Source organism: Tauraco erythrolophus, chromosome 17 (genome assembly GCF_009769465.1).
Source record: "Tauraco erythrolophus isolate bTauEry1 chromosome 17, bTauEry1.pri, whole genome shotgun sequence".
Lineage (NCBI taxonomy): Eukaryota > Metazoa > Chordata > Aves > Musophagiformes > Musophagidae > Tauraco > Tauraco erythrolophus.
The window spans coordinates 11,640,989-11,662,609 of NC_141481.1; the positions used below are offsets into that span (position 1 = coordinate 11,640,989).

General features: G+C 47.2%; 1 protein-coding gene across 2 annotated transcripts; it reads right to left on the reverse strand.

Moving 5' to 3' along the window:
• Window positions 1-1,821: 1,821 nt before the first annotated feature.
• On the reverse strand, window positions 1,822-10,062 carry ATP5MF (ATP synthase membrane subunit f). Of its 2 annotated transcripts, none has more exons than XM_086622140.1 (4): window positions 10,047-10,062; window positions 3,308-3,415; window positions 2,352-2,468; window positions 1,822-1,993 (listed from the first exon to the last, which is right to left on the reverse strand). In XM_086622140.1, exons 1-4 carry the CDS (start codon window positions 10,060-10,062, stop codon window positions 1,965-1,967), a joined length of 270 nt encoding a protein of 89 aa, XP_086478266.1. In that variant the 3' UTR covers window positions 1,822-1,964. The 2 variants fall into 2 exon arrangements, with proteins under 2 accessions (XP_086478266.1, XP_086478265.1); XM_086622139.1 differs by lacking the exon at window positions 10,047-10,062 and adding an exon at window positions 3,504-3,536.
• Between the last annotated feature and the right edge of the window lie 11,559 nt (window positions 10,063-21,621).

The window sequence follows — 21,621 nt, forward strand, 5'->3', positions numbered from 1 at the left end:
GTTGCGGCCGGTAAGCCTGTCCTGGTGGCTGACTTAATGCATCACCTACTCCAGGCTGTAAAACTCTCGTCCACTTGCTTTGTTTCTGTGCTTCTTGCTATACTGAAGGTCAGAAATTAATCTTCTGGGTGAGAACTGATCAAGGGGAGAATTAATTGGCACCTCTGATGGTTAGCTGAACGACGAGGAACCATGATTGTAGGAAAGGTGCGTCTGTGCTTATTGTCTGTTTGCAAAAAGCACGGAGGGAAATGGACACGGCTTGAAGTGTAGGAATAGAGGAGTGAGCCTTGTCTCAGAGCCCCCTGCCATCCAGCTCACACTGAGCAGGTATTTCCAGAGCCTAGGGAAGACCAGGAAGTGGAGATGTATGTTCTTACGGAACACTGCTTTTAAAAGTTGTAGAGTGTTCTTCTGAGAGCAGTTTTTGCAAGCCAAAACCCATTCGTTTTGTGAGACGACTATTTCAAAAGGGCCAATGATAAAATGTGAATTAAAAAAAAAAAAATTGCACCTACAATATGAGCCTTATTGATTCTAACCCATCTCTCATTTGCTGACTGCCTTTATACTTTTGTTTTTATTGAAACGTACTGATGGAAAAAGCTGGCTGTAATTTTTTTTTTTAAGAACAATATGACTAGATTAAGAGAAGCGACCGGAGCCTGTGGTGGTTTGAATGATGGCAGTTGTTTCACTGGAGGGCTGGAGTCAGTCAAAATGGAAGTTTCAGGTCAAAGTGACAGTGGTATGACAGGCCATCAGGCACTTCTCGTAACACGTGCCCTCAGAAGCTGCACGGTGGCCAACCCACGAGATGTGCTGTCTCCGTGTAACTAAGCACGTGGAAAGGGAACTAAACCACTTTGGTGTCTGGCTGCCTTCCCCATCTAGTTCAGGAGATGATGGTCTTCGCTACCTGAAACAAAGTTTTCCAAAGCTGAAAGCCCTCCTGTTACCACTGAAGCTCTTGAGAGATTCTTTATATCCCTTAACAAGTGGTTTTCCTTCTCCGTGCTCTTCAGGAAAGGACACTGCAGGTGCTACCTGCAATGCCCAGCTGCAGTTACTGGTGCCAGCAGGTACCATCACGACGGTAGGCTGCACTCACTGAGCAGCACGAGGAAGGTCATCAGCTGGGGCCAACCTTTATGCTGGTGATCCTTTATACTGCATTTATGCAGTGCCTCCTGTTAAACTTCCCACTGCTGCACTTAAGAAGCAAAGTTTTCCTTCAGTTTCACTTCATGGACCTTTGTTATATTAAAGGTCTTTGTTACATTAAGGTCTTATAAGCTTCTCTCTGTGCAGAGTAACCCTCCAGCTTCTTTTGGCAATGAAAGCAGGGAGAGTTTTGATAGAAATCAGTTATCAGAGGTAAGAAGCATTAGAATCCCAGAGACAGAAAGAGTTGCAGACCTCCTTAAAGCTAAACCCATCTCATCTGAGGCAGTGCTCTGCAATGATGGGAAACTACCCAAATACCTACAGTCCCTGGGTGACAGCCTGACTGAGAATCAGAAACACCTGGCTACAGGAAGCCACCTGAAGCTCAGGTATTCCTTCAAATCAAAGCCATATAGTTTTCCAACCTGTATATAATGGCCACGTAAGCCATTAAGAAGCAATCCAATGCTTTTTACTTTTATCAAACAGTTAAATAGGAATCGACTGTAACAGTTTCCTCGGTTCATAATGCAACCCGAGTAGCGGACACTTTCCCAGCCACCTCTGAACTTATCCTGGAGAGGTGGAACTCTAAGAAGACAAACTCACCCACACAGTCCAGTTAACAAGCCAGTTACGAGAGCGTCACCTCAGTAAGTGTAAAGCATGTGCACTTTATTATTGGTCATAATAGCACAGATTTTACTATGAATAGTTCTGGTGTCTTCTGTCAGGGCAGCTGTTCCAGTAGCCACATCTGTTCAAGAGCTGCACCTTCACTTTCTGAAACTCATGCTTCAGTGGTACTTCCTGTGGCGTTCATGCTCTGTACCATTCAAAGTAAAGCCAGTTAATTTCAGTGAAGTCACAAGAAAAAAACCCACCACATCTGAAACTACAGGAAAGCAAGCACTCTAAAAAAATCTGAGCGTGTAGTTTCTAAGTACTGTCAGGTCAGGCAGGTAACAAGATCTAAACTTTCATCATCACCACAAAAATATTTGCCATCTGACAACTTACTAAAAGCATTCAAGTTCTCTATGGCTAGAAGTTTGCTTGCCCCCAGTCTCAGATCAAGCAGCAGCTGTTACCACAGTCTTTTATTTCTAGGAGCAGCAGCAGATTAATTGTTTTCATTGCCCTGAGCTGCACTGTACACGTTCAGCCACACTGCTTTCACTTACTCAGGTGACTGTAGCTCCAGATGTAGCTGACAACAACATAACCAGCCAGCACCATGGAGATACCACCGAGGCCCCCTTTCTTGACGTCGATGTATTTATTGTAGTATCTGTTGTAACCTGTGTAGGAGAAAAGTTGTTTTCCTAGCAGCCAGGTGAGCTGTGTGTTTTTCTGTGTCAGAAAGAAGCAGCTCAGTTTCACAGAACTTCAGGAAATTTCTCATGAAACATCTGAGGGTCTCAGAAGCAAGTCTGAGAGAAGGCAACCTGTGTGTTAGTTAAGCAAGGTGAGCTCAAGTTAATGGTGCTGAGCCTTTAAAAAAAAAAAAAGGAAAAAAAAGCCATTTATCATTTTTCCCTAAACATTATTTTGACTTTCCTAAGCTCAAGCTGCTTTGGAATTGTCTTTCACACTCGTGCATTTACATTAAGTAAATGTAGTCACTTGCATTTCATATTTTGTGTTTAAATCGACCTGACTGCCGCATCTGTGTCTATAGCAAAGGGCATCAGTGAAAACTTGCCACGCGATCTATGAAGACCCTCTCTTCTTTCTTACCATCTTTAGGGATTAATTGCCTTTTTTTTAAAATTTATGTGTGATGTTGGGAAACCTCCAGATTTTCAGCACATAAGTTCAGGAGTCAGGTGTAAGGTCACCATATTTCCTCTTTGATACGAGAAGGAATATTGAAAAAAAAAAAACCCTCTGGTGGATGAAGCCCATGCGAGAAACACACTCAAAGACGGGAGAACCAGGCGCTGCAGGAAGCGCTGGAAAAGCGAAAATGGCTGTGAAGGAGCCGGATCCCCCCGCCACAGCCACCCCCACCCCAGCAGCCACGGATGCTCCTGCGCCGATCCGCCCCGCTCCGCCAGGAGAAGGGATTCGCGCCGAGGGGGCGCGGAGCGCTTTCCGCGGAGCGCGCAGCCCCCCCGGCCCCCTCCGCGCCCCTCACCGCCTCGCAGGGCCCCCACGATGCCGCCGGGGGTGAAGTTCCTCATGGCCAGCCAGGAGGGCAGCTGGCCCAGCTTCACGTCCAGCAGCTTCGTGTCCTTGAGCGGCACTGCGGCACAGAGAGAGACACGGCGGGTCAGGGGGAGCGCGGAGGGACGGGGAGAGCCGCGGTCACCTTGGCGGCCCGCCGCACTCACCCGCCGGCTGCGCCATCTTGCCGCTGCTGCCGCCGCGGGGGACGCCGGGAAGGGGCGCGCCGCTGAGGCTGACGGGAGGAAGGTCGGGGGCAGCGCGGGTGTGCGGCGGGTGGGGACGGGCGGGCGCCATGTTTGGCAGGTCGCGTCCCTCCCGCGGGGCGGGCGCGATGAGGCGGTGTCGGCCCCGCTGGCCCCTGTCCGCGTCCCCGCTCTTCACCGAGAGTCCGTACTGCAACATGCATTGAAATTCGTTACCGCATATTGTAATGCAAGCAGCGAGGGCTTCTCAGAACTCTCCCAGGGTCACCTGTCCTCTCCTGCAGCCTTTGGTGGCTCCCAGAGAAAAGGAGGAATGTTGGACCGTTTTTCACAGAAACTAGGTGACAGATGAATGATGTGCCATGTGGTCCCGTGTCAGTGCCCACTCAGGTTTTTTCCCTGTGGAAACACACCGCGTTTTACCACAGCTCCTCGGCGAGGATGTGTTCCTCAGGGGCTGGTGCTGTTTGACATCTTTGTTGGTGACATGGACAGTGAGATCAAGTGCACTCTCAGCAAGTTTGCTGGCGACACCAACTGGGTGGTGTGGTGGACACGCAGGAGGGAAGGGATGCCATCCAGAGGGACCTTGACAGGCTGGAGAGGTGGGCCTGTGAGAACCTCATGGAGTTCAACAAGGCCAAGTGCAAGGTCCTGCACGTGGGTCGGGGCAATCCCAAGCACAGGTACAGGATGGGCGGAGAATGGATTGGGAGCAGCCCTGAGGAAAAGGACTTGGGAGTGCTTGTGGATGAGAAGCTCAACATGAGCCAGCAATGTGCGCTGGCAGCCCAGAAAACCAACTGTGTCCTGGGCTGCATCCAGAGCAGTGTGGGCAGCAGGTCGAGAGAGGGGATTCTGCCCCTCTGCTCTGCTCTTGTGAGACCCCCCTGCAGTGCTGCATTCAGCTCTGGAGTCCCCAACATCAGAAGGACATGGAGCTGCTGGAGCAGGTCCAGAGGAGGCCACGGAGATGATCTGAGGGCTGGAGCACCTCTGCTATGGAGACAGGCTGAGAGAGTTGGGGCTGTTGAGCCTGGAGAAGAGAAGGCTCTGGGGTGATCTTATTGCAGCCTTCCAGTGCCTGAAGGGGGCCTACAGGAAAGCTGGAGAGGGGCTTTTTACAAGGGCGTGTAGTGATAGGACAAGGGGCAATGGCTTTACACTGAAGGAGGGGAGATTTTGATTAGATCTAAGGAAGAAATTCTTCACTCAGAGGGTGGTGAGGCACTGGAACAGGCTGCCCAGAGAAGCTGTGGCTGCCCCATCCCTGGACCTGTTCAAGGCCAGGCTGGATGCGGTGGTCGGTCACGGGGCAGAGGGCTCCAGCAGGTGTCACTCGCATTCAGCGGAATGCAGCTGCTGGGAAGAGGCTCTCCAGCAGCCTGACCTCTAGAGGTTTTGTATCGCATCGTTCGGGTTCATGAAATGATGCCAGGGTTTGCTGTTGGTTGTTGTGCTGAACCTGAGAAGTGGTAAGGCAGCAAGCAGGGAGCAGCCATCCACTGCTGCTTCTGACAGGTCAGCCAGGAGCCCAGATTTCCTAGATATTCAATCTTCATTCCACAGAGGACTGGTAGAATGGGTCAGAGATGGTGAAGAAGACTAAATTAAGGACGCTGAAGGGAGCCCACAGGGCTCCTACATCAACACTGAACTACTAATCTCCGCAGCTTTTACTTCTCTTGAGTCACAGGGCCTTATTCCACGTGTCTTCCTCCTGCCCTGCAGGATTCTGGCATTATATTCTGTAGGGTTTGTGTTACCTGATACTAAATGAGTTGAGGCATGAGACCTCTGTTGTCTCAAGAGATACTGTAGTCTGTAACGTGTCTTACTCAGGGGCTGGTCTAGCTTCACCTGCTGTTTTACTGAAATTAATTTATTTATGTCGAAGAGTGCTCTCCCATAACATAAAAATGAAAGCAGAACGAATAGATTACTGCCTCTTTTTCTCTTTTACCTATTAAGAGAAGGTAGGATTAGGAAAGTATACTGTGCCTGATCATTTGAAGAAAGGGTTCCAAATTTAGTCCCTGTTAAATCGCTTAAAAACCCCCTTATTAAATTATCCTTTATTTTATTATTGGACTTTACTGGTAACTGTCATTTTATTGCTGAAGTGTCCCCTGATGAACTACTCTGTGGCCTTTTTCCAGTGCTTGCATAAAAGCATGCTTCAAACTTGCCTCCCTCATTCTTGCAAGGCAACCTGTTGTTGTAAATGGGATTACTCGTGCACGGCAGATTAATTCACCTGTAGGAAAAAAGCCAGTGGCGGGTGCCTCGTTTTAAGGAGTTCCCTGCAGAGCACACGGAGTTGCTCAAACTGCTCAGAGCACGGTCTGGGGAAGTTTGGTTTGTTAGGGTAGGAATGGAAGTCCGTAACACGGACACATCGCCAATGCAATGAGAGACAGCAGAGACCCAGCCCTTGGTCTGAACTGCCCGCTCTGGCAGGGGAAGAGAGGAATAGTGCTGTTGTCTTTACGCCATCTCAATCCTGAACTGAGCAGGAAGAGTTAAATTGTATGGATGTGTGGGAGGTTTTGCAGCACACGTTTCCTCCCTTTGACCTGTGGTGCTGTCCAAAATTCAGGGTCTTGTTGGTTGGTCGAGATTGGAGGAGCGATGAAGAAAGGTATTTCTGATGTATTTCTGTTTGCTTGCAAGAATGCTGACAGCTCTCCTTTCCTGGACACAGAAGAAACCACGCAGTTGAGAGCCGGTTTCCTTACTTATAGCTCCAGACCTGCTCCAGGCAGCAATGTGACCCCAAATCCCTGTTTCTTGTGCTCAGTCCAGGTTTTATATCAATGATTGTTCAGGCTGTTTCAAGTTTCCGTTCCCTGCCTGTCTCAGTGTGCTGTCTTTCTGTCTTCTCCTCCACCTGAACAATATTGCCCATCCACACGTAACCTTCTTTCCTCTTAATATCTTACCCGAAACTGTCCTCCCAGAGCCTTCAGGTACTTGAGCCATCTTGCATTGTGGGTGGAAATAGACTTAATGTCTCCTTCAGCTACCCTAAATAAAGGAATGCAGTTAAACCTACCAGTTTCAAGAAGGTTTAACCCAACCTATAAAAAGAAAAGCCTAATGGAGTGTTGCCCTGAGGTTTTCGTCTTACTGAAGACCTCTCTGGGAAATGCTGTCGAGTTTATAAGTAATGGCATGGAAATAAAAGGGAGTACGTCATTCGAAAAACCCGGAGTATTTCGCAAAGTACGTCAATAGACACGAAAGACGTTTCCTTTTTGCAGTAGCGCCCGTAACACAGAATATTGCAGCTTTCAGACCAAAGGTTCAGTTGTGGCCTGAAAAGTTAAGTAACACTCTTCATCAAAGTTGCTGAAAAGCAGGAGTAAAAAGCGTAACACAGCCTCCTTTAGACTGTAAGGCCTTAGAGGTTGGGATTGTTTTTTCATTCTCTGTGCCACCCTTTGAAAACTCAGGGTCTCCCCTGGGCCTGGTGGTCCTGCAGCATAGGCAGACACGGTGTCCGTAGGTGTGTCAAGTAGCACAGAGTGGCCTTCAAGAAGGTCAAGAGAGGAGGATTTACCTGACTGATCCTGCACCCGCTGAAACTGGTGACAAAGCACCTGGTGCTTTTCATAAAGGATCAAACCTACCCAAGTGGACAGACAAGGTTCTGAAACGTGCAGTTTGGCACGGGATGCTTCTTGGTTCCTAAATACTTATTTCAAACTGATGTCTTCCCACTGGCACAGGTTACGTGGCTGCAGCCATCTGAGAAAGAGAGATCATGGGCTACCAGCACTTCCAGAAGCTCAATTGATACATGTTTTATCAACTGGTAGTTTGGAGAAAAGTTATGGTCCCAGGTAGCTTGATCCAGTCTGTTACTTTTTAATCGCGTGAACAGTTTGATGTGGTGGAAGCAGGGCAGCTGCTCAGTGTAGGTCTCAACCTCATTCGTCTAAAACTGTGCTTGCAGTGGAAATCAGGCTCCCGAGTTGAATAGGATGAGAAAGGGGTGTGGAGTTTGGAATCTCTTCCATGGCCAGGCTTCCTCAGGAAAATGGTGAATAGCCTTGCGTAGATAATAATACCTAGGGACTGCCCAGCAAAAAAAGCTGAGAGAATCCGCTCTGATGGTAAGCAGATTGCTTGTTCTGTGTTATCACGGAGCCTTTCTCCTTAGTCAGCCTCAAAACACTTTACAAAGGAGATCTCTTACCCATGATCAATAGTTTAGCACGAATATAGTTCTTGTCTCCTTCACAGCACTTGAGTATCAATGCATCCTCACGGTCCTCTGGTAAAATGTGTAAGTTAACATTATGATCGTCTTTTCAAGTGGAGAAATTTGAGTCTTGTGTGTAGGACTGGGGAGGGGGAATTCCTCCCTCCTCCTTTGGTCCCATCTTCCCGGCCTTTGCTGCTTGTATCCAGTGCCAGTTGCAAAAGTACCTTATTTTGTAGGTCTTTGATCAGCCTGCTGGTTAGCTAAATATATACCTGTGGGGAGATAATTACATGCTATCAGTAGTAAAGTGTAGTAACATAATTTACGTTAATTAAAACACTTGCAAAACCAAAGCAGGAATTTTCTCTAAGATAAGTCTGCTGCAGCAACAGCTGTATCTGAGACTGCCTGCTTCCCGTAGACAAACATGAAAATAAAACCAGGGACCAGTAAAAACCAGTTTCTTCATGCTAAAAAGAGAAAAGACACATACCCACTGGGAAACTCATGGTGGTATCAATCCAGAAGGGCAGGGCTGAACCCATCTTCCACCTGGGCAAGCAGATCTGCCTTCATGAGTGTGGGGAAGATTGGTGTGATGAATCCCATCTCATCAGTGTGTCTGGTCAGCAAAGTGCGAGTGGCCCAGCGGGAGGGTTGTACAAACGGGCCTCATATTATCAGGGGAGGATTTGGAGACTAATTAAATAGTGTGACAGCACCTTAAAAAAAAAATCCCCTTGTTACCATCTTTGAATCCACTGTCAGTTCCTCCAGCACAATCCTTGTACTTTTCCTCTCTTCCCACGTTTACGTCTGATGAAAATACTCGGCACTTTCATAGCCTTGTGTGGAAATTGTCTCTCTGACCTTCCCCGCCGACGCAGCCCTGCGGTGCCCATTGATGTTGTTTCCTGCAGATCTCAGAACACAGCCAGTCTCCAGCAACCCGGCGCATCTCCCTGTTGAGCACTTCTGGAAGGGCTTGCATCCCAGAGTTTCTCTTTCTCCCTGATGACTGCAGTCGCTTAACCTGTGATAGCGAGAAGACATGAGACTGAAGTAAGCGCTTAGGAGCCAAGAAGCACTGCTGTTTCATTTAGACCTCATTCTTATTTTCTTTACCAGTGGGTGAGCTAGGCATCTTCTTAGAAGAGGTTTGTAGGGCTGCCACATCTCAGCCCCCAGCAGCAAATTGTCTCTCACTACATATGTAGCCCAGGCCTTCCAGTTTGGTACTTGCGCATCCCGAGTTAGACCATGCCTCTGTTTCTGATCAATAGATGCAGTCGCTGGTACAGGATTCACAGCTGTGGTTATCTGGTGGGTGAATTGGTAAGATACCTGCTCCTCCATCCGTTCTCCCTTTTCTCAGCGCTTCTCTGTGGTGCAGCGTGGATGCACACGTGTTTCTTTGCATCATTCTCCCCCTGCACGTATCTCTGTGGTTTTGTTGTCACACTTCACTCACGAACGAGTGATGCTTTGCACCCCCTCCCCGACTTCCACCAGATCAAATTTGAGCTTTTTGCAAGGTAGTGAAAGTGGCATAACAGATCTGTCTAATCAGCCTTGCCCAGTGGCCATGTTATCCTATGTGCCCAGCGAGAAAGGAGCTTAGAGCCAGGGTAAGAAAGAGGTTCCTCTCTAAAGATCAGCTAAGAGTCGTGTGGGATTTCAGCCATGCGACTCTGACATTCAAGCAGGGCACATGGGCACCCCCCCTTCCCTCTCCTGCTCTGCGGTGTGAACTGGGAGAGACCGCAGGGGCTGGGACTGGGGAGCCAAGCTGAAGCAGGAAGTATTCAACTGTATTTCATTTCAGGGTGACCTTTAACAGGTGTGGATTTACTGATGGGGAGGGGAGAGGGAAGTAAGCGAGGGATTAAGGGGACTTTACCTTCCCTCCACTTTAAGCACCAGCTTGCACAGCATTCCAGTACTGGGAGATGCAATTTGTGGCTGTATGGGTTTATATTTTCTGTCTCCCTGGGTTCTGGTCAGGGTTGTGGCTGCCCCTGCTCTTTAGCAGTGCTGGGGATTCAGTAGATGGAATACTTCTTGCAGAGACAAGGCATGCCGTACTGCCAGGTGTCTCAGATACAAACCTGGGGTGCGAGGTGGGGGAGAAAAACCCTCCTCTTTTCTGCAAGAATTGGGATTTAACCTGTAATGGAAGTGCACAATTCAGGCAAACATGAGGTGTGCAGTACATTCCCTGGGTGACTTTGCCTGGAAATCTTCTCTTCTTGTCCTAGCGCTGCTGCGTTGTTGAACAGCTGCTTGCCTCCAACCCGGTGTCTGCTGCATTTCGGTGATGGATTAAGGCAACTCTCCATTTTCCTTATCCCTCTCCGAGGGGAGTTGTAAAGTTTAATTAATTACATTTTGTAAAACATGATGAGACTCTTGGATGATAAATGCTACACAAATGTAGAGTATTTTTTAATGAGCACTGTATGACGGCTGCGACAAAATGCTTGTTTAATCAAACCGATCTGAGCTGCAAAAAATCCTCACCCTGCTGCTGTGAAACAGAACTGTTGCCAAGCACTCTATCTTTCATGGGCTGTTTGATTTGAGGGTCCCAAGGCGTTTTTCGAAACTTTAACAAAAGAAAAAGGCAAAGAGTATACGTATGCGTCTGTATTTTTTAGATATTTCCCTTTATGTATGCAGTTAGATTATATAACAATACCCCTGAGCAATAGGGAAGGGAAAGATCAGTTCACAGTGTGGCTGGATGTCATGGCTGTGTGGCAGGGGTACGTTACCTGCTCTGGTTTTGTCTGGCCGTGTCAGGCACCAGAGTTCTGGCACCGTATATTTTGTGTTTTACAAGTTTCCCACAGCTGTGGGTATGTGACATCAGCCTGGCCGCAGCTTCTCCGATACTCCCCCTTAAGCAGACGAGGTTAAAGTGAAGCCTGGGAACGTCTGTCTTTGCTGCGCACCGGGATGTAAGCCTGCTCACAGAACTGAAGGTAGTTTCCATAATGAAAATTGCAGCCTGCTGTAATTGCAAGCAGAGTGCCATTTCTTTTTCTGGAATTCAATCAGGGAAAAAGAGAGTAACTTTTTGAGCTAAAAGACCTGCCTTGGGCTACTCAGTGGCTAGTACTTCAGCTTTACACTTCCTCCAGAAAGCTGTTTCTGTTGTTATCGGAATGCTGAAGCGTCAGATCACTGGTGAACAGAGGAGAGATACAGCTTGAAGGAGCACTTAAAGCAGAGACTGGAAGAAGAGCTCTATAGATTTCCATCCAGTGATGACACAGCCCAGTCCCACCTGGCCCTTGAGATCTAAGGATGCTCTCAGCAGAGGCTACTATGGTTTCTGGCACTGGTGGTGTGGGACTGAAATGGTGGCATCTATCAGTCAGAGCCCCTTGTACTTCGTCTGCACTACCATTTCCTTAAAGCTGCTGCTTTGCAAAATTCACCTCTTCCAGACCTTTTATAATCTCTGCTTCTTTTGTCCAGCTGGAGTTTTCCTTAAGGGGAGAAGAAGAGGAGCAGAATGGCCTCTGTACAGATATTGTCTGGCTGTGCCAGGAAGAAAAAAGAAGACACAAGAAATGAGCTGTTGAACCGATGGTGATATGAGAGGGATGAGAGAGACATTTTAGGGAATAACCAACCAATCACAAGCAATTTGTCTTTCCTCATTATAAGGCAACACCATAGTGGGAGAAATGTAGGGCCATTCTTCAGAAGATTTATTGCCCTGTAGCATCTGTGTGAGAAAACTCTAAGTGCTGAGTAGAGCAGGAAATTGGAAGTAGATTGCACAACTTGCAATTCAATAAAGTTCTTGGATCTTCTGTGGAAAGAGAGTGCTGGTGTTTCCGAGCTGGCTCTAGCTTGTAAGGCTTTCTCAGTCCTGGGAGGAGAACCAGGGTAGGTTTGGTTAGAGCTGATGGAGGCTTTGTCATTTACTGGTCTAGATAATAAGAGCATCCCAGAGAGCTGCTTTAATCAGTACAGAGGAAAATACTTCCCAGTGCTGTGATGGATCTAACTGTGCCTGAGATCAGTGAATCAAATGCACTTACGTGAGCTACTGGAGTTTGCAGGACCTCTGACAAGAGAGGGGTGCCCATGTTTCCTGCCTATGAACAAATCTCTCTACAGCCCTCTGTATGTACAGCATTTTCTCATAAACCAGCCTCAGGGACAATTATACATTAATAGCTACTTCTTTCAGAAGCAGCCAGCCCTGCTCCTGAGAAACAGCTATTTTCAGGCAGTCTTGTTCCTGAGGAACTGCTATTTTTAGTGAGTTCTATTTCTGAGGCAAAAAAAAAGAAGAAGCCATTTCTGTATCCCTCCACCATGGCCCAGACCCACTGGCTGTGGTTGACTTGCATTTTGCAATAAACATTTCCTCTTTACATCTCAGTAGCCTGAAGAAAGTGGTTCTCCAGCCATTAGAGAAAGCAGCAATCTGAGCTGGGGCTAATTATGCAGGGAGGGCTTGTGGGAGGCGAAGCCGTGCTCACATACTATAGATTCCATTAGAACGAGTAGGGAGATGTAATGGGGCTCTCCTGGGAGATGCAGGACTTTTAGATACCTAATTTGGAAGTCCGTTCTGGTATCCATTTTCAACTTCCCAAGAGTAATGATTAATCCCGTACTCCAGATTTCTCTGAATCAGTTTGCAGCTGTAGTAAATATGGGCTGAACATGATAATGTCAGTGATGCTATAGGTAAATGACTTGAGGCAAGAGAAGCTCAGGTTTTGTGGCCATTAACTCACTGTGCACAGTCATCTGGCAGCGATTTCGACTCGGGAATCTGCACCCGAGATAAAAGAGGCTCCGTCAGAGCTGAGGAATGTGGTGTTTTGCAATGTAAGTATCTAATATGCTGAAGGCCCCGTAAAGGCACCCCAGCAATGCTGTGTTCTCATTCCTGCAGCATCCCAACAGCATGGACCCAGAGATCTTCCGTATGTTCTTGTGGCCGTGGCCTTTCAAGGGGCATTTGGTAGATGCAACCACATGGAAATTCCAGTAATACCTTTTTGTTATTCACAGATTTAATGCAAATGCTGGTGTCCTGACACAGGGGTGAAGAGATTCCCACCACACTGAAGCTGTCCTGAATTTCAGCAGAGCCTGTGCAAAGTTCATCTCAGGTCTGTTATGATCTCTTCCCTACAGCTACTTCTGCCTCTCATCGATGTATGGCTGAAGGTAACAGGTTTGGATAACAGTGGCATCAGCAGAGAACGTACACCGGAACCATGTTTTGTCAGGTTTGTATATACCAGTAAGTCTCTCCTTGGCAGGGTGTCGCTGTCTGAATTCCACACAATCAGCAGCTTTCGTCTTTGAACGGGGTCACGGCAGTATTGAACAGAAGCAGCCCATCCTTTCTCCAGCACCGTTTGCTCAGGGGCTGCTCTCTGAAGACTCTGGTGTGTGTGTGGTCTGAAGGTCACTCTTTCTCGGAGAAAGGCTCTTCTTTCCTGTCTGAGTGACAAGGGAAGGCTGTTAGCCGTTCAGCGTTGTAAGCAGTTTCCCTCTGCTCTTCTGCAGGCAATGCTGATGAACTCGGGCTCTAAGTGAAGATTATTTACCTCGTTTTTAGCCCTCTGCAAAAGAGGAACTTGGTTGTGTTTGTCCTGCAAAACCAAACTCTCCCCCCCACCCCTTTTTTAAAAAAATATTCCTTGTATCCCCCCATCTCCACAAAAAGTCATTATCTCTGGACAGTTTCTTGAAACCCAATTGCCTTTGCATTCTGGTCATTGTTCACAGTGCGAGGGAGTCGTGGCTGCTTTTATCACAATGAGATCCCATTATTGGCACTTTTCCCTTTTTACTGCTTCACTAGAGAAAGGCAGGCCAAAAATGGGACAGAAATCTAGGAAATGAAGGGTAATTTACAGTTCACAAAGGAGCAGTAAAAATTAATTAGCTGTCTGAGGATCCATTCTGACCTGGGCCGTGGAGTTTGTGCCAGCTCTTTGCGGTGCATAAACTGTGCTGTGCTAGTCTGCTGATACTGGGATTGTGCTGTGAAATTAAGGCTCTTTGCTGAGGTAGAAGTCCTCTGGGGCATGCAAAATGTGTATGCACACCTAATTTGGTGTGCCAAAGAGACATGATGGTGCATATAACTCAGGTCATTACACGCTCAACTGGCCACTTATGACGTTCACTATTAGTTGTCACAGTAACTGCTCATGTAAATTACGGATGCAGTTATCCACATAATTTAACACTGAGCTCCTTTGAAAATCCGGGCCTAATTCCACCTCCTTTTCCATGTTGGTGTCTGCATGAATTAAATGCTCTTTATACACCATATCCACATGATCTAATTCCAAAAAGAGACAGAGCCCCAGAGGAACCGGAGAGGTGACAAGACACTGGCCCCGCTCGGCTGTGGGCCAGTTTGGTCCAGCTGTGTGATGCAGGAACTGAGCAACTCCAGCATCTTGCCAATCATGTTGCCAGCCCTCCAGTCAAGCCAGAGATCCCCACCTGGAGAAAGAACTTCACAAATCAGAAATGTCCTAAATTGGATCCTTTTTTGGTGCATAATTTTCAAAACTGTAATTTCCATTTGAGAACTATTTGTCCTGATCCTGAGCGTCAGCTGAACTCATTTTTTTTTCCCTGTAGTTTAATTTAGGCAGCAGATGCCATCGGAATGTTAATGCCTTCTTAATTCTCACCTACATGCTTTTATTCTTATTAATTTGTTATCTGGGGCTTTAATATTCTATTTTTTTTCCTACTTTGATCAGTTGAAATAATTTGATGGCAGCATTTCAGCAGGGCTTGCAATGGGAAAGTGTGTAATGGTGCATCACCAATGTATGTTGCTGTGTATCCTGCAGCGCGCTCAGCTGTTGTACTGTGAGAGCATGAATCATGTGATGTTTTTAGGTGATTATAGATGAGGCCTTACTTATCCCTGCTGTGAATAACTAGAGAGGGAACAAGCTTTAAGGACCATTTCCCTGGTTTAGGATTTTGCCTAGAGCAATCTAAGGGTTTGCAATCTGGGAGTGTGATCCTAGTCCATGGAAGTGCAACTGAGCTTGCATTCAATGTGCTTGGGTGGCTGCCCAGCCGCAGTGGATGCTTTCGGTCAGCACCCTTAAACCATGGGTTTGGGGGGGTGATGGAGGTGTACCCGCAGGACTCCCTGTTCTCCGCTCAGGGATGGTGCTTCCTAAATGAGAGCCCAGGGGAGTGGGACAGGGACCTTTCCCAGCTGGGATGCAGTGCTGGAGGACGTCACCTCCCAGGACCGGAGGGCAGCAGGAGCTCTTTGCAGAGATATGGGAAGGGATGGGTTTGTTGCTGCTCCCCAGCCGATACCGGATCCGACTGCACGGGAGAGTCTCTATTGCAGCAGGTTTGGCTTCTGAGACAGGTGTAGTGAATGTTACCTAGGAAAGGATGTTTCAAGCTGGCTAAATTTAACAAAAATAAAGTTAAGGAGTGCCAGAGAAAATGAACGGTTTTACTAATATAATCAAAACACTTCTGCTTAAAGGAAGGGAAGAAAAATGCCCAAGGGAAGAAAAATGGACCGACAGTTTCTGTCGGTGTGGTTCGTTCCTTCCTGGCAGCAGAGAGAGGGGAAGCCTCACCAAACCTTGCTGGCTACTTTGGTTCAAATTCAACAAGCAAAGAAGCCCTTTTGCCCAGGAGAGGATAGGAATGACCTGAATCCACCTGGCGGAGGTAAATAAATAGAGGGAGAGGAGAACAATTTGACCCTTTACGTTGCTATTATTGCACTCACAGTAGGTTCGGGGTAGGCAACTGGAAGGTTATTTTATCATGACTGAAAGATACAAGATGAGATTTTCCAGAGGGACTTTTCCCCATTGTGACAGAAAAGATAGAAGAGAAAGGGTTGAGGATGAATCAACATTTTACTATGTTGCTTCTCAAGCCCAGTTTCTAGAAGGGATTCCAACATGTGGAATCCCTTCTAGAACTTGGATTTACCTACCCTTTAAACTATTCAGTTTCTCCTAGTAAACCTAGGTCTTTGGGCTTGCAAATACACCTTTTGCTATTGCCACTGGCTCAGCTTTGGGAGGCACTAATTCAGGAGTAAAGCTGTGATTCTCTGTGTTCTTGTTATTGCTTGTTATTTAGGAGATGGAATATGTCTTGGATTGTCCCCCAGACTCTCTGGGTAAAGCATGGGACCAGGTTCTGATTTACCCCTCCAATACTATTTGCAGGTACCAGAGGGTCAAAGCAAACATCTCTTTTCATTGGATCCTACCTACAGGATGAGGGATGCAGAAAATTGCAAAGTCACATGGTTGGCTTTTTGCAAAGAAGTTTTTGAAGGTGAGATTTTGTTCAAGTAAGCAATGTCCTGCATTTGCACTCCCAAACACATCTGAGTAAAGTCCCAGTCCAGATGTGCCCTCCATAGACCGTTATGAATTACCGGCTGGTCTGTGTGGGTTTTTGCACAGGATCTGTGCTCCAAGCCAGTGACACAGCCAGTACTGTTTGCTCGGAAGAGCTGATTGTGTTCGTTGGAGCACAGTGACTCCAGATCAGAGCTTGCTCGTGTCCAGGCACCCTGAAGGGTGACTGAAATGGTAACGAGCTTGGGAAAGAAAATCTCCGCATTCAGACCAAAGGCTTCATAAGGCAGGGGCCTGGGTAACAGCTGCCTCCAGCAGTTTGGTGGGAAAAACCCGAGGAGGGTGAAACCGTGGCTTTTGTTTGGCCAGATGTAGTCCATCTGCTGATGGGATCAGGGATGGGACAGCATCCTCTGGAAAGCTGGGATTAAGATACACAAGTGATGCATGCAAATTAGGCATCAGATTATGCACACGCGAACCATGACGATCTTCTGGTATTTTGGTTGGCTTCCAGGTTCGGATTTGGAGTCCTTTATTTCTGGTGCATGAAGGCAGCAGCTGATGTGCTGTGCCTCAAAAGATGCTTCTGCCCCTGACGTCCGGATTCCAGCATGACCCGGTGCAACGACAGTCACACACTCAGCGCAACTGTCACCCCCTCCCTCCGTACTTCCCTCCACTGGAAAGTGGATCCTTCTGCAAACCAGTTCCAGCTCGGACATTGGTGCCAGAGGAAAAAGTTTCAGAGGCCAGGTCCTGCCACAGGCTTTGCCCTGTCCATCACCCTTGAAACTCAGTCCCGTTAAGAGACGATAGCTTTCTGGCTGATGCAGACTGCTGCATGACACATCGGATATTGTGTATAGGACTTGAAGAGGTCGATGAGAGCTATTTGAATCATTCATTACCCAGTGAAGTAGGTGAGGGACTGTTATTGTCCTTATCCTTTTAGGGAAGGATGCTCAAGCACAAGAAGGTTGAGAGGTTTAGTGAAGGTCCCTAAAGGAGGAAGCATCAGATCTCAGAAACAGTGCTTGATCCCATGCTCAGACAATTATTCTTCACTCGTTTCTCTCTGAAAATAATGTACTAAGGATTGGTGTTACTATGGCTGGTCAGCTTATGCCGTAGAAACACCATAATGTGAATTTAGTCTTTTCCACTATGTTTCGATAGTCCATGAATCAATCCCAGTTCATCAAACAGTTCCTGCTGTGTCTCCATGATAAGCTTTCCCTCTCGGTAAGTGTTCTGTGTGCTTGCTTGGTCATTCAGTTCACATGGAGGTTTTCCCGATTCTTGTTCTGAGGAATGAGGCTTTTTTTAAAAACCAAGAAATCCTAAATGTTATATTGCTGCTAACATTCCCTGAGGCTGCGTGGGAGGATTCATTCTTTAGGCTTCCTGAATGGTGTCTTTGGTTCTCAGCAGCTCTCGCGCCGCCGTTCACGAGCAATGCTGTTGTTTGTGTCGACATTGACTTGGGCATCAGTGGTGCTAAGTGCTGCGCAAACACTGAGCACGGCATGGTCCTTGTCCTAAGGAAATGATGGGATCAAGGTTTGCAGTGTGCTGCTGGTCAGGTTTGTCTTTATCCTTCCAGCTTTAGTGCAATTGTGAGAGGTCAATAATAGAAAGAACAGAGTGGGAAGAAGGTCTTCTGCCTGAGATGTGTATCTGAGGTAATTCCAGGATAGCGGGGAATAGAGAAATTCATATCTATACACCGGTAAATATGTATAAATGAGGGACTTGAGGGACTTGAAGAGACCTTCTGTCTGTTTGGGAACAACTAGAATTCCTGCTAAATAAGACTCGGTAATTCATGTGGCAACTAGGGTGGTCCAGGTTTTTAACCAATAAAAGAACCAGCCTCTTGATCCCTGGCTTTTTTGCAGTATCTGTTTCTTTCTCTCTTTTTCTTTTTCCTTTTCCCAGCCAAATGCTCAAACATGCCCAGAAAAGCCTGTTCTTTTCCCAGCTGGCTGCATCTCTGTGGAGCGAACCTGTGGCCCTCTCCCATTTCAGACCCGTTTGACCTTGCCTTGTAACCAGATGTTTTACTGGGGAACTTACACTTGGGAGAGCCTGGGTTGCATTCAGCTGCTGGTGAACTCTCTGCCTCGGTCAAGCGGCTGTAAACAAAACCAGCCCAAGAAAAACAAAACCTTTTCTAAACGGAGTTGGCCAAGGACAGAACTGAATCCAGAGATGCAGATGGCGGTTAGCGTGTCAGTGAGGCTGCAGAGAGAAGCTCTTCTGCTGTCTCTGATCTTCAAAGATGGGTTTCACTTAGCTGAGGGATCATTTTTGGGGGATAACAACTATTGTTCCACTGGTTTCCAGGGGTTTGGAGATATGTGACACAGAGACTCCCTTCCAATGCTGCCTGTGGTGCATCACGCTGTTTGCAGCTGTCTATGCATTTGAGTAAGTTTCTAGCCAAAAGTATTTAGCAAGTGGTGGCTTCCTGGCCTGAAAGTCTCAGAAGAAGGAATCACAAGAAGACCATAGCAAAATGATTAGTCAGAGACATCCTTTCTTCCGAGAGGCATGTCACATGCCTGTTGAGATCATTTGACTGGTGCTTTTAGACCATCTTTCTGCAGAAATGGTTCTGGCTTGCACACTTGGTCAGAAGAAGATGTGAGCAGTGTGTTCTGGGGTAAAAACTACAGTGGAAGTTTAGATTGTCAGAATGTTGTTCTTCAGTTTGGGAGGTGGCCGACTCTCAGAGTTCCCATTTTGCACAATATATGGTGGGGCTGACCATTAGCTTAGATGCAGTGAGAGCTTCACTTGCAAGATGGCATCTAGAACAGCATGGGTTCCCCTCATCCTGTTGCAGTGACAAGTTAGAAGAGTTGAGGGTTGCTGCCCCAGGCTCTTCCAGTTTGCTTTGGACCTGGAGTTCAGGTCTGAGAAGGCTTTTTCCATTCGAGTTGAGCTTGGGCAGGTTAGAGGGCAGAGGAGCTTTGCCCCATCATCTTTGAATAGAATCAGTTCTTGAGCCAGAGCTGTTCCCTCTGTGAAAGGTGTGTAAGGTATATTGAGATTGCTGGAAGAGGAATTGCTTGGCACACTGATCACTGCTGTACCAGGAAGGATGGAGGCCTGTGACTGAGCAGCGTTCGAACAAAATCATGTTGATATCCACATCAGTGATTTCTCCTCCGCAAGGGTCAGGCTCGCCTGTCTCCGAACATCTGCTACCACTCAGCAGACAACCACCACTGTGTTGAGATATTTATCCAATATTCAATATTCCCTCAGAGGGAAATGTGCCATCTCCTGCTCTTACATGTATACTAGCTCCACTTTCTACAGCCAAGTACCAGCTTGCCGTAAGAAATGTCGAGGTGACCTGGCTACAGCCCATGGCCAGTTTCTCCTCTGATCCATCTCTAGCCCCATAAATCATTTTTAATAACCGGAGTGCACTTAATGCAGCAGTTCTAATGTGGGCTAGATCTGTTTAACCTAATCTGAGTATTAAAGCTGGTCACAGTGATATCTGAGCACCTGTGACTTCCTCAGACCAGCTAGAATTCAGGACTGCGAAGCCAATGGCTTTTCCTGTTCTCGCTGTACTGACACATCCCTCTTGGGGTGATTAATACCTTCCAGAGATGGCACGAAGGTCAGCTACACCAAGGTAAGGAAGAGATGAATGGGGCTGTAGGGCAGATATTCCTTTCAGATTCCCAAATGAAAAAGTTTTCTGACTTTCCACACCTTGGCTTCAGCATCTCAGAGAGACATTCTTCTTTCGTAAGAAGCTCTGGGGATGGCATTGCTCAGCCAACTGGGCACAAGGAGAGAGCTGGAAAGAGGAAGGGATCTGATAACACTATTTTGCCCTCTGTGCTTAGATCGACACTTCACTCTGTTTTAAACATCCGCTTCATCATTCCTGCTGTCCAATATCCCACTATGGCCCCAGCAAGAGATATTTTAATCCCTCATCATTCATCGGGAGGCCCCTTCCTGTTCCCTTTCTATCTGCTCCCGCGTGCATGTACGTGCATCTCTCCGCTGAGAAATCCCCTGTGCTAGCTGTTGTCGGAAAGGTCACCCAGGGATATTCACAAACAGCAGGTGTAAAATTAACAACTGGTGCGATTCCAATCATCTGGCAGGAAGGAAAACATTGGACAATAGGTAGAGCCAGGGTAAAGTTTCCAGCTGAAGGCCTCATTGCCTGATATAGGACGGCAGATCGGTGGGCTGGGAACTCTCCTAAGAATGTGAAACTGATAGGGTATTAGCAGCCCCTCTCTGCCCCTCCAACACAATTGTTTTCAGCTTGCCCAAAAATATTTGGAAATGTTACCGAGCAGGACGTGTGGGCGAGAAGGCATCCTCCAGCCAATCAGCCGAGTAGATTTCAGCCCTCCCCTTGAATTTCAAGCTTTTGTTTTCCCTGATGGAAAGGAAGGTGAATCCTCCATGATTAATTTAGGGATCTTAAAGCATTTTGGATGAGTTCCTGCAGCACACTAACAAGTGGTGCTCAAAAGAATTACGGAATTTGTGGAGAGATCTTTGGCAAGATAGATGGGTGGATATACGATCGATACGGATTCTGACCCATTATCATTTTTGTTAGTGGAACTGATTTTAGCTGCATGAAACAATGCGAGTTGTTTCATGCCAATAATGGCATTTTGACGGTATAAGTTTTATGGAGGCATGAATGGTAGATCTTGTTAGACCTTGACTAATGTCAACAAGCAGAATGGTGGCTTGAGTCCATGAGCACAGGAGCAAGATTTACGGGATAATTCAGGCTGTGGATGTACCCAAGGGAAGTTGGCAGCACTGAAAACAGCGAAGACAATGGAGAACAGAAACAATTGATAAGTTTGGTTTAAACCATGGTGAGCCGAGTGGTTCTGCAAGTATCAGAGAGCACACAGTAGCTGTTCCCAGCATGGAGAAGGAGTTTGGTCAGAGGTTTTAACTAACACACTAGTTAGTTCCAACACAGAACTCTTGCCTCTGTGAAGTAAGAGTAAACGTATGGGGATCGCTGCACCTCAAGAATGCTGCATCAGTACCTGCAGCTATCTGGCTTCTTTAGTCTTCTCTGCCTTTCTCCTTCCTCACCCTCAAAGCTATCAGTTAGTATGATGTGGCACCAGGTTTCTTTTGGCAAAACGCTACCACACCAAAACCAGAACTTGTAGGCTTCTGTCCAGCTCACACAGTGTCCGTCCTCTGCTTAGACAGGTTTGGTACAAGGTCCATCCATCACAATACAACTAATGCTGAAAACCTGCTCTTGTGGGTCTCCAAGCCTCCGTAGGGATCCCATTGCTCTCGCTTAGCTGGGATCTCGCACGTGGACTGTGCTGACAAGGGATGCCTGGGCTGAGAGGAGGTCTGATAACGCGGTGTAACCCTGACATCCGTTGTCAGCAGCGCTGCCATCGCCAACAAGAGCAAGGGGGAGGACTGAAATTCTCCCGTTCAATTGGGCGAATTTGACACCTTCTCGTTC

Bases quoted from the DNA above. Each gene is read 5' to 3' on its own strand.
- ATP5MF (XM_086622140.1), bottom strand. The intron at 2,469-3,307 runs GTGAGGGGCGCG...TCTCCTACACAG, and splicing joins CGTGGGGGCCCTGCGAGGCG to GTTACAACAGATACTACAAT. The intron at 1,994-2,351 runs GTAAGTGAAAGC...TGAATGGTACAG, and splicing joins CTGGAGCTACAGTCACCTGA to AGCATGAACGCCACAGGAAG.